This window comes from Poecilia reticulata, chromosome 11 (genome assembly GCF_904066995.2).
Source record: "Poecilia reticulata chromosome 11, P_reticulata-male-v2, whole genome shotgun sequence".
Taxonomy (NCBI): domain Eukaryota; kingdom Metazoa; phylum Chordata; class Actinopteri; order Cyprinodontiformes; family Poeciliidae; genus Poecilia; species Poecilia reticulata.
The window spans coordinates 138427-157095 of record NC_088840.1 but is presented as its reverse complement, the minus strand read 5'-3'; the positions used below and the strand labels follow the sequence as shown (position 1 = coordinate 157095).

The 18669-nt window shown below is 43.3% G+C and overlaps 2 protein-coding genes and 1 long non-coding RNA gene across 5 annotated transcripts in view; 1 reads left to right on the top strand and 2 right to left on the bottom strand.

Annotated features, from left to right (window-relative positions):
* Positions 1 to 398: 398 nt before the first annotated feature.
* On the bottom strand, positions 399 to 16361 carry LOC103472144 (tRNA selenocysteine 1-associated protein 1). Of its 3 annotated transcripts, none has more exons than XM_008421547.3 (9): positions 16202 to 16361; positions 6160 to 6257; positions 5984 to 6098; positions 5845 to 5894; positions 4007 to 4138; positions 2808 to 2924; positions 2495 to 2702; positions 2309 to 2345; positions 399 to 1262 (listed from the first exon to the last, which is right to left on the bottom strand). In XM_008421547.3, exons 1-9 carry the CDS (start codon positions 16223 to 16225, stop codon positions 1102 to 1104), a joined length of 942 nt encoding a protein of 313 aa, XP_008419769.1. In that variant the 5' UTR covers positions 16226 to 16361; the 3' UTR covers positions 399 to 1101. The 3 variants fall into 3 exon arrangements, with proteins under 3 accessions (XP_008419769.1, XP_008419770.1, XP_008419771.1); XM_008421548.3 differs by having other exon boundaries at positions 5984 to 6083; XM_008421549.3 differs by lacking the exon at positions 4007 to 4138.
* The window catches only part of LOC145553589 (uncharacterized), a 5554-nt gene continuing 976 nt past the window's right edge, over positions 14092 to 18669 (top strand). Inside the window, exons 1-3 of the long non-coding RNA XR_014089629.1 lie at positions 14092 to 14177; positions 14265 to 14384; positions 16905 to 17130. This is a non-coding gene — a long non-coding RNA (uncharacterized LOC145553589). The remainder of the gene's footprint in view (positions 14178 to 14264; positions 14385 to 16904; positions 17131 to 18669) is intronic.
* Positions 17320 to 18669, bottom strand: part of sacm1la (SAC1 like phosphatidylinositide phosphatase a) — a 16046-nt gene continuing 14696 nt past the window's right edge. The window contains exon 20 of the mRNA XM_008421546.3: positions 17320 to 18414. Within this exon, the coding sequence (XP_008419768.1) occupies positions 18278 to 18414 (137 nt within the window). The 3' untranslated portion in view covers positions 17320 to 18277. The remainder of the gene's footprint in view (positions 18415 to 18669) is intronic.

The window sequence follows — 18669 nt, the reverse complement described above, 5'->3', positions numbered from 1 at the left end:
TATTGTAGCTCCACAACCACAGCTGTTTACCAAGTCTGTTCTGACGTGGAGTTTTGGAGCAATTCGTTTTTGCTTCTTTTGTTGTTTTGTTTCAATGTGAGACATTTGACGCTCCGCTCCCTCCAGGTCGCAGAGTGTTCCACTTCACCTCGTTCGGCTATTTTTGTAGTTTGAACTTGGACTACGTCGCTGCAAGGGGAAATTAAATGACGGATTCACAAAACTGAATCCGTTTTGTGATTCAGGGTTAGGGTTTACCCTAACCCAACCCAAGGTGTCATTTTTATGACACCTTGTTTAGCCGTCATAAAAATGTTATAGGCAAGAGAAAAATGAACAGACCGAAAAAAATATATACCTCAAAAACAATACAAAGATCTATGCAGCACCGGGAGAGATTAAAGGCAATTTTTTTATTTTGCATTTCTTAGACTCAAAGTACAAAAAGAAAAAACTGCATTTAATGACTAAAAAAAGTTAATTTGGACAATTAAATAAACTTCAAGGGTTTTGTTTTATACATTCTGGAGCAAGGAAAGCTGATTAAAAGCTCAATTTTGTCGACCTCGTCTTCTTTCTCATCTGTTCTCCCAGAAGCTGGCAAGTAAATTTGTATTGCTTACTTGGAGACCATGGGAAAATGAAACCTGGCAGAGAATGTGTGTGTGTGTGTGTGTGTGTGTGTGTGTGTGTGTGTGTGTGTGTGATGTTCTAGCAGAAAGCGTTTTAACATAAAAAATGTACTTGTTCCTTTTTATGCTCTAAAAATAACTTGGAGGTTTTACATTTTCAGCAAACTTTTTAGTTCTGTAACATTTTATTGCATTAATATTGGTGACATACTATGGCAAATGTATGTTCACAATTCACAACCTCAATTCCTAATATGTAATCATTTGTTTGCTCAGAATTTATAACTACACATTCAAGCTTCCCATCTTCCATTCTCTAACCTCCTGAATGAGTTCAATAAAATGCAGATAGTGACTGAAGAGATAACCTACTGTGAGATTTCGCTCAACTCAGACCTTTTATGAATAAAAATCTATTTATTTCCTCAGTGTTTCAGAAAATAAAACAAAAAGGAATTGAAAGTGTTTTTTATATGGAAATGGGGTCAGGAAGGTTGGAAACAATATAGTCTTGATTTGCAGAGAACTCTGGAGGCTGCCAGTGGCAGTCTGTGATTGCATCGTACAGTTCTTCACTGAGGTCAATAAAGCTCCTGTTGGTCTCCACTACGTCCACCACCAGGCTGGGATCTGCAACACAAGCAACAAAGACCAGCGTTACAAATTGGACAGCCACCTCCTACTTTGCAGTTTTTATTAGGGCCATTAATATTAACATGTTAACACGTGTAAACATCTAAAAAGTTTAACGTATTAAAATTGCATAGTACAGATTAATCACATTACATATTTTGAGATAAAATCCTTTCTCCTGTGGAGAGTTTTACCCAGTTAAATCTACACGGTCTTGAACTCCGTGCAACAATGGAGAGTCACAAGGATGAATGAAAAAGACGAGTGAGGAGTCAGAGTCAGGCTGGTGGGCTTGGTGGCAAACATCCCCATATCTAGATAATATTAACACCTGCATGCAACCATCCCAGCATGGAGGTGCTGGGAGGGTTTCGGTTTCTTTGCAGCATATCGTTTCCCTCTTCCTGTCAAATAAGGTCCATTATGCCAAAACAATTCTTACATTTTTTTTTTAAAGATGGATGTTTGGTTAAAACTAAGGCAGTTTGTAGCCCAACTAGTTAACATTTCTACATTATGTTTGAACGTGGTGATCAATCACAGGACTGGTGTATAAGTAATTTGATAACATTTTTTTAATCAATTAACAGCAACAGGTTTTATATAAAGCACTCAAAGTTCTGAGAATAAGCCATTTCTAGTTTTTCTTCAATATTAACCATATTGTCTTTTTTTAATGTAAAACAAATACAGGAGCCAGACAGAAGTTATCTCTCACTATTTTGCAGCAGCAACAATATTGCTTTATCGTTTTGATATTCTTCTTGTGCCATCATTAACATTTCTAAATCCACTAGTTAGAAGAGGACCAGGAGACCCAGGACATGCTGGAGGGACTTTGATCTGGGAACGTCTTGGGATTCGCCCAGAGGAGCTGGAACAAGCGGCTGGGAAGAGGGAAGTCTGGGCCTCCCTACTTGGGGTGCTAAGCCCCCCAGGGCTGAACGTTTCAGCCATGAATTGTGTTGTCTGCCTTCTATTGATGAGGGTTTCTCATGCTCAGTCTTAACTCAGTCAAAAGATTCCACAATACAAAAACTTACCTTCAACTGCTTCTTCATCTGGAACTGCTTCACTTTCCTGAAGCAGAGAAAGAGCACAAAACCTCAGATTGGCTGCCGTCTATAACAGCTGCTGTCTATAACAGCTGCTGTCTATAACAGCTGCTGTCTATAACAGCTGCTGTCTATAACAGCTGCTGTAAAAGTTGCTTAGCACAGAGAGCTCACCTGTACTTGGGCATACTGCGAGTAATCATACTGAGGATAAGTGTAACCATACATTCCTGCAGTCTGGTCATACCCCCATGAGGAGTAATACCCTGGATACGCTTGCTGCTGGTACTGGTCATACTGGTCATAGCCGTATCTGTATCCTGAGCTGGACTGCCATGACTGTTTGCTTTCTGACTGCTGTTGCTGCAGCTTGTTTCTTAAGCTAAGAGAGGGGGGAAAAAGCACACTCCTGAATTTCTCTGATGGGCATTGATTCTGCTCACATGTCCATCTGCACGCTGATTAGGCCCATTTGGAAATGACTCACTTATTAGCAGCCAGACTCAGCCTGAGAGGTTTGCCTCCGAGCCCCACAGCACCCTGACACTCATCCAATGCCCGCTTCTGAAGCCGCTCGTCTGGGAACTGGACAAAGCCACAGCCCCTGATGTGAAACACAAGGGCAGAGTTCAGAATGTTACAAGGAAGGCACAAACAAACATCAATATGAGTCCTGTTGAGACAAAACAAGAACCAATTGATACTATACAACATGCTGAGCATGAATATACTGAAGATTTTAGAGCAGTAATCTCAGACGGGACTCCTCAAGGGCCAGAGCCCTGCAACCTTTCGGTGCGTCCCTTTGCCTACACTCTAATTAAATGGCTAAACTCTGCAGTCAAGCTCTACAGAGCTTTACTAATGATCAGGTGTGCTGAAGCAGAGAGACATCTAAAAGTTGCTGGACACTGGACCTTCGTCCCTCGGGGACTGCAGTTTGAGACAATTGTTTTAGAGCAATCTGCCACATTGCTCTGCCTGTCAACCATCAACTAGTCTCAGCTTCACTCATTTCTTTATTTCCTATTCATACTTATGAATAGGAAATTCATATGTGTATATTTTGTACAAATATATACAAAACTAACCTTTGAGAAAGAGACACCATCTACGGATAAATAAAGTACACATCCATCTAGTGGCAGCTTCTTCAGTAGCTTTGTGTTGTTAGAATATATTATCATCTAACTTGCAGCACAGAAAAGAGGAAACTTTAAGTCTTTCAGTGAATGGAGATAAATCATTATTTGTTCTACAGAGACCAACTTCCTCTAGGTGGAGGATGATGACTGGGTTCTCACTGTGAAAATGATCACAAAGTAAACAAAAATTAATTAGAGGGTTTTCTCCAAATTTTACCTAAATGTTGTCTTTTTTAGAACCTGAACAGCTGCAACATTGTTCTGCACTGCATGCATGTACATATCAGCATTCATGAAAAACAGAGTGACAAAATCCAAATCTAAAGATATTACTTTAACAGAATAATTCTATGGACTTAAACTATTTCTGATGTATCCATTTATGTCTTGAGACACAGAAGACAGTATTCTCTCACAGTATCTGAAACAAACTTTGCAAAAAATAAGTGCAGCTTTATAAAAATGAGCAGTAAAATGGATTGGCAGCAACATGACAGGCTGATTTTTTTGCACATGAAGCAGTTCTATGCCTCAGTCATACTTAGAGTTCCCCATGCTGTCAAGGACCACTTTCCCACCACGGCAGGACGGGTAACGGTTGTAAAAGAACTCATAAAGCATCCCATCATCCACCTCTGGAGTCAGGTCTCCCACAAACAGAGAAAACATCTGACTGAAGGAGAGAAAAAGGCAGCAAGACATCAGAAAGCATCCTTTGAGACTGATTCAATCCAGGGTTTCCCCCAGTGTGTTATAAGCCTGGCGGCCCGCCATGCTTTACTAGCCCCACTGCCAGGCTAACCGTTGCTTGTTTACGTTTCTAGGAAAATAGAAAATAAAAAAATAAATTATTATTTTTTAAACCGGGCTGCAAGCGTCTCTGTTGCTCTTAGCATTTCAGTAGCAGAGCAGATTTATTCCTAAATGATAGGTTTATAGTTTATGCATTTAAAGCCGACAGCACGCAGTCTAACCACACAGCTGGCGCCTCCGCGCTTTACCTCAGCGGGATCGCGCGCGTCTCCTTTCACTCAAACTGGACACAGGCTGATCTGTATGGATATTTACATCAACTTAATGTGAGGAATTATGATCCTTTGGAGAACTCTAGGTAAGAGTTTAAAACCAGCTGCGTTAGCTCTGGTTGCGCAGCTCAATGTGAACCACAGGAATAACTTATAGCGAATTCAGAGGTCGCGTAGTGGAGCGGTGAGAATGATTTATCTTTGTGAACGAACAATTATATGCGCCGTTTACATCTCAACGCGCTGCCCAGCATGTGGCTCTGAGTCTGTCTTCCCTGTAAAGTTTATGTCTGTGGTCCCGGTTGGCCGGAGCGTTAGTGGATAACGAGCAGCGCTAACCTCATCATGCAGGTTCAGCCCGGTGAGGAGCTTTCGCACTCTCCTCGGAGTCACGCATCACACTGATTTTATATTATTTTATTATTATTTTTCCGGTTACACGATGCATCAAACCATATCAAATGCGTTATCTACTTAGAGTTAATGCGCGCGGCCGCACAGAGATCTGAGAAACTCGTCCCATAAACTCGACCAACCAGAATAGTTTCTGTGACGCTTATTAAAAACTCAACAGACACGAAATGGAAGAGCTACTAAAACCACATTAGCAGCATTGAATTAAATCTCCCGTTTGTTGCGCATCTCTGCGTAGTGCAGCGGATTACCTCATCATGCAGGGCCGGTCCAAGGCTGCATGAGGCCTTGAGCAGACTTAGGGGCCCCTTTTGTTGCTAAAATCATCAGCACCTCTAACAGCTTCTGTGTTAGATTTAGTGAAATATGGGAGAAGGGAGTAGTTTAATTGGCCAGTCTAAAAAGCAATAAGTTATAATCGCAGTTTACTCATTTGTATTTGTAAATTCAAAGATTAAACTCACAGCATCTGATTGTTGCTCTGGTAACATAACAATCTAACTATGAATATTGGTCTTTGAAGTTTTACAAAGTAAACTTGCCAGATCCTTAAAATCTTGTATTTAAATGTTAAACAATTTAAAACCATTTAATTTATGTACGCCTAAACAATTGAATAAAATTTAACAGCATTGACAATCTCAAACAAGTGTTACATTTATGTATCTGTGGTCCGTTTTAAAATATTAGCGTTTATGGGGCCCCCGAAGGCCTTCGGGGGGCCTGATGGAACCGCTAACTTAATTTGGATTAAACAGAAATTTAAATTTGTTGTTTTAATACTAGTTGTGGGTTTAAATAGCATTTCACTGGATATGTTTTCCCATAAGATATAATTACACATTAATACTTTTACATTTCCCCGACCACCGGGCTTAGTACGTTTTCTGGAGGAAACCCTGCAATCTCTTAAGTTTTTTGGTACATTAAATGGACTCACCCAGCCTCCTGTTTCCCAAATGTGGCTCTGTTCAACTTGAATCTTGTAGGCTACATCAAAGACATATAGATACGTTTTCAAAGGGATTTTCATCAAACAACACACAAAGGAAAATGTATTCAGGAAAAATTTCAAATACCGGACTGGCTCCTGGCATGGATTTCCCGTTTACTTTGCGCAGACACCTTTCAGCGGTGGCCTCGTCCGACATCTCTACGAAACAGTAACCCAAAGCCCCCCTGGGAGATGGAGAACTGTTAAACGTCAAAATGAAAGCACTGCAAGCGTCCAGCTGGCTGTGGGCTCAACACTTACCCCGTCATCTTGTTCCGAATGATTCGCACATTCACCACCTGTTCCCCCATTGTGGAAAAGGCTCTGGTGATGAACTTCTCATCCATGTAGGTCTCAAGCTGAAGTGGAAAAAAACAACAACAATAACAAATAAAACAGAAATGCATTCCAGGAATGAATGATTTAGTCTGCTGAGCACCATGTTCAAGTAGGTCTTTAACCACAACTTTCCATTTGGTCATTAGAGCTGGGCAATACATTAATAATTGATCGTGATAGGCATGCAATCAATATCAACAGATATTGATCACGTGATCTGATAAAATATTCTATATTTGATATATAAAATAATTACTGAAGTATAATCCAGAACTGCACAGCATTCTGGGGGATGTAGGCAGAGGAAATACTTTAGCCACTCAATCGCTCAGTCAACTAAGCAAGGTCAGTGGCATCAACTAACTCACCCACTCTTTGGTTACCTAGCAACAACCTGTTGAGTAACTTGTGCAGTGGCAGTTTGCCACCATGCCTCATAAAAACAACAAAAACAACAAAAAAACTGGATAAAACAGGAAAAGTTACGCCACCACTTTGGCAGTATTTCAGAGATTTAAAACAAAATCTAATTATATATAGACAATTATCAATAGACTAATACAAAGAACTTGTATTGTAAAAAGGTTTTCAGCCATATTGTCCAGCCCTAGTTAAAAGTAAATGAAACTGGTTCTGATGTTCAGTTGTTAAATAATAATGCCACATGTTACATCAAAAGTGAAACAACTTTCTTAAGGGATAATTATCCCTTAAGACTGGAAGAATTCAATATTTTTGTTATAATGGAGTCAAACTATGGCTTTTTATGCTACATTTTTGTTTTTTCTGTAAACCCATTTATAAGTGTACAGAGTGTGTAATAAAGACTGTTTTCTTTTCAAAGTCTAAAATTCTCAAGATGTAACTTATGTCTTGTCTTCCATTTATATGCATATTCAAATAAAAATGTAGTAATCGTTCTGCAAGTTACAGCATTAATAAACTATTCCAAAAATATAAAAATTTACATTTCCCAGGAAATGTTAATTTTTTTTTAATTGTAGTCAATATTAGCAGCTGTAGTCTTGGGCAAGTTACAATGATGGTAGCGGTTTTTGAAACGTAGCACTGAAAAGCAGACATGGCTGTCTTAGCCACAATAGGAAAATATGAGAGGTAGCACACAGCGTCACAGCACACAGCGTCACAGCGTCACAGCACACAGCGTCACAGCACACAGCACACAGCGTCACAGCACACAGCGTCACAGCACACAGCGTCACAGCACACAGCGTCACAGCACACAGCGTCACAGCGTCACAGCACACAGCGTCACAGCGCACAGCGTCACAGCACACAGCGTCACAGCACACAGCGTCACAGCACACAGCGTCACAGCACACAGCGTCACAGCACACAGCGTCACAGCGTCACAGCACACAGCGTCACAGCGTCACAGCACACAGCGTCACAGCACACAGCGTCACAGCGTCACAGCACACAGCGTCACAGCGTCACAGCACACAGCGTCACAGCGTCACAGCACACAGCGTCACAGCGTCACAGCACACAGCGTCACAGCACACAGCGTCACAGCGTCACAGCACACAGCGTCACAGCACACAGCGTCACAGCGTCACAGCACACAGCGTCACAGCACACAGCGTCACAGCACACAGCGTCACAGCGTCACAGCACACAGCGTCACAGCACACAGCGTCACAGCACACAGCGTCACAGCACACAGCGTCACAGCACACAGCGTCACAGCGTCACAGCACACAGCGTCACAGCGTCACAGCACACAGCGTCACAGCACACAGCGTCACAGCGTCACAGCACACAGCACACAGCGTCACAGCACACAGCGTCACAGCACACAGCGTCACAGCGTCACAGCGTCACAGCACACAGCGTCACAGCACACAGCGTCACAGCACACAGCGTCACAGCACACAGCGTCACAGCACACAGCGTCACAGCACACAGCGTCACAGCGTCACAGCGTCACAGCACACAGCGTCACAGCACACAGCGTCACAGCACACAGCGTCACAGCGTCACAGCACACAGCGTCACAGCACACAGCGTCACAGCACACAGCGTCACAGCACACAGCGTCACAGCACACAGCGTCACAGCGTCACAGCACACAGCGTCACAGCGTCACAGCACACAGCGTCACAGCGTCACAGCACACAGCGTCACAGCACACAGCGTCACAGCACACAGCGTCACAGCACACAGCACACAGCACACAGCGTCACAGCGTCACAGCACACAGCGTCACAGCGTCACAGCACACAGCACACAGCGTCACAGCACACAGCGTCACAGCACACAGCGTCACAGCACACAGCGTCACAGCGTCACAGCACACAGCGTCACAGCACACAGCGTCACAGCGTCACAGCACACAGCGTCACAGCACACAGCGTCACAGCGTCACAGCACACAGCGTCACAGCACACAGCGTCACAGCACACAGCGTCACAGCACACAGCGTCACAGCACACAGCGTCACAGCACACAGCGTCACAGCACACAGCGTCACAGCACACAGCGTCACAGCACACAGCGTCACAGCGTCACAGCACACAGCGTCACAGCACACAGCGTCACAGCACACAGCGTCACAGCACACAGCGTCACAGCACACAGCGTCACAGCACACAGCGTCACAGCACACAGCGTCACAGCGTCACAGCACACAGCGTCACAGCACACAGCGTCACAGCACACAGCGTCACAGCGTCACAGCACACAGCGTCACAGCACACAGCGTCACAGCACACAGCGTCACAGCACACAGCGTCACAGCACACAGCGTCACAGCACACAGCGTCACAGCACACAGCGTCACAGCACACAGCGTCACAGCACACAGCGTCACAGCACACAGCGTCACAGCGTCACAGCGTCACAGCACACAGCGTCACAGCGTCACAGCACACAGCGTCACAGCACACAGCGTCACAGCACACAGCGTCACAGCACACAGCGTCACAGCACACAGCGTCACAGCGTCACAGCACACAGCGTCACAGCACACAGCGTCACAGCGTCACAGCGTAATTGGTGGCAAAATTAACTTGTGCTGGAAGCTGGGAGAGAAAATGTTTCTGGCTTTCTACAACCCTTTACTGAACCAGGAAATAATGATGGTATGATAATGATGGTATGATGGTACAATGATGGTAGCGGTTTTTGAAACGTAGCACTGAAAAGCAGACATGGCTGTCTTAGCCACAATAGGAAAATATGAGAGGTAGCACACAGCGTCACAGCACACAGCGTCACAGCACACAGCGTCACAGCACACAGCGTCACAGCACACAGCGTCACAGCACACAGCGTCACAGCGTCACAGCACACAGCGTCACAGCACACAGCGTCACAGCACACAGCGTCACAGCGTCACAGCACACAGCGTCACAGCACACAGCGTCACAGCACACAGCGTCACAGCGTCACAGCACACAGCGTCACAGCACACAGCGTCACAGCGTCACAGCACACAGCGTCACAGCACACAGCGTCACAGCACACAGCGTCACAGCACACAGCGTCACAGCACACAGCGTCACAGCACACAGCGTCACAGCGTCACAGCGTCACAGCGTCACAGCACACAGCGTCACAGCACACAGCGTCACAGCGTCACAGCACACAGCGTCACAGCACACAGCGTCACAGCGTCACAGCGTCACAGCGTCACAGCCACAGCGTCACAGCACACAGCGTCACAGCACACAGCGTCACAGCACACAGCGTCACAGCGTCACAGCACACAGCGTCACAGCACACAGCGTCACAGCGTCACAGCACACAGCGTCACAGCACACAGCGTCACAGCACACAGCGTCACAGCACACAGCGTCACAGCACACAGCGTCACAGCGTCACAGCACACAGCGTCACAGCACACAGCGTCACAGCACACAGCGTCACAGCGTCACAGCACACAGCGTCACAGCACACAGCGTCACAGCGTCACAGCACACAGCGTCACAGCACACAGCGTCACAGCACACAGCGTCACAGCACACAGCGTCACAGCACACAGCGTCACAGCGTCACAGCACACAGCGTCACAGCACACAGCGTCACAGCACACAGCGTCACAGCACACAGCGTCACAGCACACAGCGTCACAGCGTCACAGCACACAGCGTCACAGCACACAGCGTCACAGCGTCACAGCACACAGCGTCACAGCACACAGCGTCACAGCACACAGCGTCACAGCGTCACAGCACACAGCGTCACAGCACACAGCGTCACAGCACACAGCGTCACAGCACACAGCGTCACAGCACACAGCGTCACAGCACACAGCGTCACAGCACACAGCGTCACAGCGTCACAGCACACAGCGTCACAGCACACAGCGTCACAGCACACAGCGTCACAGCACACAGCGTCACAGCACACAGCGTCACAGCACACAGCGTCACAGCACACAGCGTCACAGCGTCACAGCACACAGCGTCACAGCACACAGCGTCACAGCACACAGCGTCACAGCACACAGCGTCACAGCACACAGCGTCACAGCACACAGCGTCACAGCACACAGCGTCACAGCACACAGCGTCACAGCACACAGCGTCACAGCACACAGCGTCACAGCGTCACAGCACACAGCGTCACAGCACACAGCGTCACAGCACACAGCGTCACAGCACACAGCGTCACAGCACACAGCGTCACAGCGTCACAGCACACAGCGTCACAGCACACAGCGTCACAGCGTCACAGCACACAGCGTCACAGCACACAGCGTCACAGCACACAGCGTCACAGCACACAGCGTCACAGCACACAGCGTCACAGCACACAGCGTCACAGCGCACAGCACACAGCGTCACAGCACACAGCGTCACAGCACACAGCGTCACAGCACACAGCGTCACAGCACACAGCGTCACAGCACACAGCGTCACAGCACACAGCGTCACAGCACACAGCGTCACAGCACACAGCGTCACAGCACACAGCGTCACAGCGTCACAGCACACAGCGTCACAGCACACAGCGTCACAGCACACAGCGTCACAGCGTCACAGCACACAGCGTCACAGCACACAGCGTCACAGCGTCACAGCACACAGCGTCACAGCACACAGCGTCACAGCACACAGCGTCACAGCACACAGCGTCACAGCACACAGCGTCACAGCACACAGCGTCACAGCACACAGCGTCACAGCACACAGCGTCACAGCGTCACAGCACACAGCGTCACAGCACACAGCGTCACAGCGTCACAGCACACAGCGTCACAGCGTCACAGCACACAGCGTCACAGCGTCACAGCACACAGCGTCACAGCACACAGCGTCACAGCGTCACAGCACACAGCGTCACAGCACACAGCGTCACAGCACACAGCGTCACAGCGTCACAGCACACAGCGTCACAGCACACAGCGTCACAGCACACAGCGTCACAGCACACAGCGTCACAGCGTCACAGCACACAGCGTCACAGCACACAGCGTCACAGCACACAGCGTCACAGCGTCACAGCACACAGCGTCACAGCGCACAGCGTCACAGCGCACAGCGTCACAGCGCACAGCGTCACAGCGCACAGCGTCACAGCGCACAGCGTCACAGCGTCACAGCACACAGCGTCACAGCGTCACAGCACACAGCGTCACAGCACACAGCGTCACAGCACACAGCGTCACAGCACACAGCGTCACAGCGTCACAGCGTAATTGGTGGCAAAATTAACTTGTGCTGGAAGCTGGGAGAGAAAATGTTTCTGGCTTTCTACAACCCTTTACTGAACCAGGAAATAATGCCATAAGCTCAAAGAACTACAAATCTTTACAAAAATACTATGCGATTCCACATGATACCCATTAAGATGTCAAGAAAAAGCTAATTAGAAAGACTTTTATAGGTCTAATATTGTGTATTGCCTTTGTTTTTTAATAATCTGCAAAACGGCCACAATTTGAAAATTACACAAAACCTGTCCTGATTTTATGTGTCGTTTCAGAGTTTGAAAGTTGTCAAAGATCAAAATAGATCTCAAGATGCCATAAAACAGATCTCAAAGCAAATATTAATCCCTGAAAGCCGACATAAATGTTGTAGAGCTACGTACATGAGAATTAAGATAAAGTATTCACTCAAACTGAGATTCTGAAAGTGTCACCAGTTGATTTGGGTCTGCTTTGTACAGCACCAGGTGTCTGTCAGTTCAGAATCAATGACACATGAGAATATCAGACTTTGTAGTGTTGTGAATAGAGCGGGCAGGAGCTCAGAACTCAGCAAACACTGGTCCGAGTGCAGTTAGCATTTTCATTTAATTAGCCATTTGGAATAGTTTATTTTCTTTTCTCAAGGAATTATTATTGACTTGCTGGAAACGTTTTTGAGATAATATTGTTTAACAGGTTTGCCACGCAAACTTCAGCTGTATGAATATTGTCAAATTACCAAGGGGCACAGCTGTTGGTCTGAAGGTGCTGGAGTTCTTCCTGAGGTGCAAACGACATTATTCTATTGGGGGAGCAGGAAATTCATCTGCGTGATATCAGAACTGTTTACATTTATTGATAAGTTTGCAGAACATGTCAGTCAACGTAAGACTGAGATAAAAGACATGAAATGCTCCATCAACGCTGGGTGATGGTACAAATTCTGACTGCTGAACTACAGGAATCCTAATTTATCCATTTTAAATGCCCAGCAGCACATTTCAGTCTGTTGCAGTTCAAATAACACAAATAAGTTAATCTGGCTGGACTCTTGCTGTTGTACTGTCTCCTCATGATGTGTTGTACATTTTCAACATATTCATTCACATACAAGAAATTAATATGTTTTGAAGATATCTTAGAGAAAATGGAGACATTTTGCAATCCGTTTATTTAGTAGTAATGTAGGAACGTTTATCATTATAATTTTGGCTTGTCCATTTCCATATCACCACCAACTACAACACTGGCTGCTAAATTTATATAATTTAGTTGAGATTTTATTGCAGTACAGCTTATCGACATTACTTAACAGTTGGTACCACGAGGTGTTGCACCCCCTTTATGGCCAAAGCTTCCATAAAAGTGAAGCTGGCAGGGGGGTGGCTAAATGTCAATTTCCTTGGTGTGTGTTGGGCCCACGCGCTCCATTGTTTGGTGACTGTGGTAGATTTGGAGGAAAACTGTTTTAAATCGATCATTTTAAAAATATGGTATGTGCTGATGTGGCGTTTATATACAGAGCCACACCATTACCGACGTTCCGGGGCGCGTGGCTATTCGACGCTGCAGGTAGGCTTTACACATGTATGTTTTTAATCAGATTGTATGTTTTTGTATAGTTGATTTTGTTGGGTAGGGCTACACCAGATCCTCCGGATTTGTCTTTGAGTGTTGATTTATGCAACGCAGGCATACAGTGCTTTTAAATTTGTTTTAGATTAATTTGATTAAAGTGTTTTTTATAAGCTTTTAGTAATTTTTGTATTTTGTTTTTACATTTCTATCACTGCTTCCTCCTGTCCTTTAGAGTTTCATTTTCTTTGTTTTGTTAGCCCGCCCAGCTTTTTCATTGTTCATCTCCCCCCAACAATTTTCCATTTATTTTGTCCTGCATCTCTTCTTTGGGTCACTTCCCTGAATACACACATTCCATGTCGCATTTAATCTTAAATGTCTGAGACCTGATCCTGTTTGGAGTGTGATCTTGGGTTTGGATTGCATGTAATCATTCTGCAGTGAATCGAGTGCATCATAAGTTTGCAGTGAACAGTAGTTTATGTGGGTTTGTCCGCCTGAAGTGGTGTTTGAAATTGGATCGAATGTTATCGGATTGACAACAAATGGATGAAGTTAACAGGAAATCCCTTTATTTATGGAATAATAAATGTGGTTAATCATTAACAATTTTTGTTGTTGTTTATTACCCTTTGGCTTGAGAGTCATAACATTATTATTCCTCTCTTTTTGGACACATATACACCGCAAGCAATACCATCAGGTATGTGATTTCAATTCTATGAAATATGTATTTATATGGAAATGAACACAGACCGTTTCCTCTCTAACCAAAACCTCATTTTTTTAGCAACACGTATTGAGAGCACAGTGAACCACACAGTTCAGAAACAGTGTGGTTGCACTGCAGGATCTGATCCAAAAAACACACACAAGGCTACAAGTGTTCTTAACAAGCAACTCATACTGGGTACGTGAAAGCCAATTCTAATAATTCTTGATCAATGTGGGTTGCAAAAAGTAGAAACTGTCCTCTTAGGTTAACAATGCGGCTATTCATGAGTTTGAATTAATTTATTCTGGTGAACCTGAAAGAAATGGGATTATGTTGCTCACTGATTTGGTTACCTTCTGCATCTTTAATCAACTCTAGTTTAAAAACTACAACACCTAGACTCTTCAAACCTGGACTGGATTATTCTGCTCTAATAGCAGAATATTTAGAACCATGTTTGTGATTTGTGAAACTTTTATCTGATTTGTGAAACTTCAATAAAAGTTGATTTTACCACTTTTTTGCATCTGGATTGCACTAGAATTGCTCCGGCTCCAAAACTACAACACCTATGCTCTTCAAACCATGTTTGTGATTTGTGAAACTTCACTTAACAGACCGCTGCAGAAGATCTTTCCTTCCAACAGCCATCACCATCTACAATAACTCTTTGAAGAATTAATGAGTTACACCAACATTTAATTTCCCATTGGGATTAATAAAGTGGTTTTGAATTAGAATTGAATTTGAATATTAAATAAAAAAATTAAAAAATGCATGGAACAAGTGTGAATAGTAATCCGATCTTTAGTGAAGTTTCACAAACCCCAAACATGGATTAAAATATTCTGCTATTGCAGCAGAATCACATAGTCCAGGTTTGAAGTGTCTGTGTTGTAGTTTTGGAGCTGGAGCAGCTCTCATGTGACCAAGATCCAAAAAAGGTCTGAAATCAACCTTCATTGAAGTTTGAAAAATCAGAAAAAGGATTCACAAATCCCAAACATGATTATAAATATTCTGTTATTAGTTGAGAATAATCTAGTCGAGGTTTGAAGAGTGTTGTAGATTTGGAATTAGAGCAATTCTCGTGTGACCAAGATTTTAAAAAAAGTGGTGAAACTGTCCTTTTTTTGAAGTTTCACAAATCACAAACATGGTTTCAAATATTTTGCTGTTATAGCAGAATAATCCAGTTTATGTTTGAAGAGTCTAGGTGTTGTAGATTTTGGATTTAGAGCAGAGCATGTGTGACCGAGACCGATAAAAATGGTAAAATTTCCCTTTATTTCAGTTTCATAAATCAGATAAAAGTTTCACAAATCCCAAACATGGTTATAAATATTCTGTTATTAGAGCCAAATAATCCAGTACAGGTTTGAAGAGTCTTGGTGTTGAAGTTTTTAAACTAGAGTCGATTAAAGATGCGGAAGGTAGCGAAAAATTAGGTGGAATCGCCCTTTAGCCATTTCCCGAATCGGAAGCTGGAATCCGAAACCAACTTCAGCTTCGTGATTTGGTTAAGGTCAAATGGGTTGTTTTCGAAGGGCCCTGAAAGCTGTTATGTAGAAAGAATAGTTTTGAAACCATTTTTAAGTGTGATATTACAAATGTATGCCTCAAGGATTTAAAGTAGAGTTTTGGAAACGGTTTCGATACACATGCTTTTTTTTTCAAAAGGCATTAATGTAGCCACCTACAATTTAGAACCATCTGCGGTGCGCATAGGTTTCAGCCAGTAAATCTCGCCACCAGTTAATCCATAACACCGGATGTGAACTCCCTATAAAGAACAAACTTTAAACAGCGCTTTATATGGAAAAAAATACAGACCGTTTCCTCTCTAACCACAAGTGAAATAAGTGTGGGAGGGATTCAATAGCATAGTAGTTCAAGTTGCCGCTAGTGAAATTATGCTAAGTTTCTACTGTCCGCATGGAACTCAAGCTGTGATAACTGATAGATGCTACTGTTGGTTACACGGAAACAAAACAGAGCAGCTGTAAACTCACGTTCCCCATCCATAACGTGCTCATGATGCAATCCGCAGGAATTTTCCTCAGGAAAATGTTCACTGACGCAGAAAACTAGACACTCTGCTAACACAGCTCCACTTATGCAAGACTTCTTTTGAATTTTATTGGCGGCTGGCAACCAACTTAAGGTGCATTTACCGCCACCTACCAGACTGGAGTGGGGTCGTCAGTGATCTCAGAGGGAATTTAACACCTCAATGATGTGTACGATGTGCAAATTCACATCTCAACACACATTAAATACATGTATGAATGCATGAGCATACACCGGCATACACACACTTACATACATGTATTCTAAATACGATTAATTAACCCAGTGTGATTTAAAAACCTAAACAAGAGATTTCTAACGTGATTTATTTCCTAAAAGATTAATCACAGTCCTATATTCTGATTAGTAATGTCTTTAAAAGCTGACGTTCCTCTGACTATTTATCACATTCTAACACGACATACTCCACCGTTTCCATCTGATTGCAATAATTACAAGCCCCATTCTCATGCTTTCCTATTCTAAAGAGAGAACTATTAAGTCCAAAATGTACAATTCTAAGTCGAGTCATAATTACTTGCTCTTTCTGCCTTCCACTCAAACAATTATTACCACCCCAAGACTTCTTCTTCTTGGCTTCTTACCTTATACATGTATTATCAATTTTCTCTCCCTCTCCTCAAGCTACCAGAGGCCTGGGAGCTTGAGGTTCTCCTCCAGTATCTTCTCTGTGCCTAGAACTGCACATTTCTGGACTGAGATGTCTGATGTTGTTCCTGGGATCTGTTGTAGCCACTGCTCCAGGTTGGGGGTGACTGTCCCGAGGGCCCCGATGACCACAGGCACCACTGTGGTCTTCATCTTCACCTACATCCACCACAACAGCTTTCCTCTGTCACCACAATGTCAGGTTGGTTCATATATATATAATTTTTAATGTACTTATTTTTTGCTTAAATAAAGGGGGCATATATATGTATATATATATATCTAACCCCCTACCCTTTATCTAAGCAAAAATAAAAATAGGGACATTAATAATAATAATGCATTGTAAAAATATATTTACATGTAAAAGAAAAGACATTAATCATGCTGGTTAAATGTTTTCTGGCGTGTTCTGGCATATTTTATTTTGTTTCTCGTGAAAGAACAGAAACTGAAGCAATATTTAAGACATTCTATGCCGTTGATTCCAAAATGATGCTTAACCAGCTGTCTCATGCTAAAGACAAAGCAGCAAACATTTGTATTTTTTTCCTCTTTGTAAAAGTTCTAAATTAATTTTTAGTAAGTATATAGAGAAATGTTTAGGAATCTATTATGCCTCTTTTTACACCATTACTGCTCGGTTTACTTCATGTTTCATATATGTATTCATAAAAGAAAATAGGAAGACAAGAATACTTTATCTTAATATCACAAGAAAGCAACGTTTAAAATATAAATGAATAACCTCAGTTTTATGCAGGCAGCAGTTTTATGCCTATGCAAATTAAGATGGTAGTGAGGCCTTTGACAATATCAGATGTTCTCTAAATGAAACGTCATGGGAAGACTTTTACTCATTGTAGTAGGACCACATATTTATATTTCACACACAATTTAGTAAATTTTGTTACATTCAAAACTTTGTGTGCATACTTTATATAGTGTTGTTCTAAATTAAATACAGCAAATACATTTAAATATCTTCATGTTTGAGTCCCACACCTTGGGAGTGACAATTCAGGGTTGACAACATGATATCGCAGTAAAAGGTTTGTAGCATTTCAACAGAAAATCCTACCCAAAAGGAATGAAACGGTAATGAATTACAAGAATTATTTGTTTTTATCAAAGGACAAACCAAGACAAACAAAACAATCTAGTGAAACAAGAATATGGAATGATTAATAAAGGTACACAAATGTACATATTTGAAAAAGGTTGACTTTGTCATCAACAAACATTAGAAACGAGACAGAGATCAGATGAGTTTACATCAGATCGGTGAAGATGAAGTACTGGAGCACCTATTTGACTAAGTCTCACCCCCCTCACACACACATATACACTTAGTCAATCTTTTCCTTGTGAACCAACTTCGGGGCATCGACAAAATCTTGTCCGTTAAACAGGATGACAGTGGCTGTGATTGCACTGGCGCTCCCCCAGAACATTACATAAGCAAGGGTCTCTGTCCAGGTGTCACCTAGAAGACAAACAGCATTTACATCAGCCATTCTCCGATGGAGGAGATTCCCTCAATAACGTTATTTTTTAATATTCTTTTTGTCTGTTGAAGTAGTGCAGAGGGAATACATACTTTTTTTTTTTAACAAAATTTTAAATAATTATCCTACATCTCTATCAAATCTCATCGTTAGCTTTATTTATAAAGAACTTATCACCAACATCACTGGTCTTCAACGCACACTGCCCAGCAAATATTCCCCTACTTCAGCAC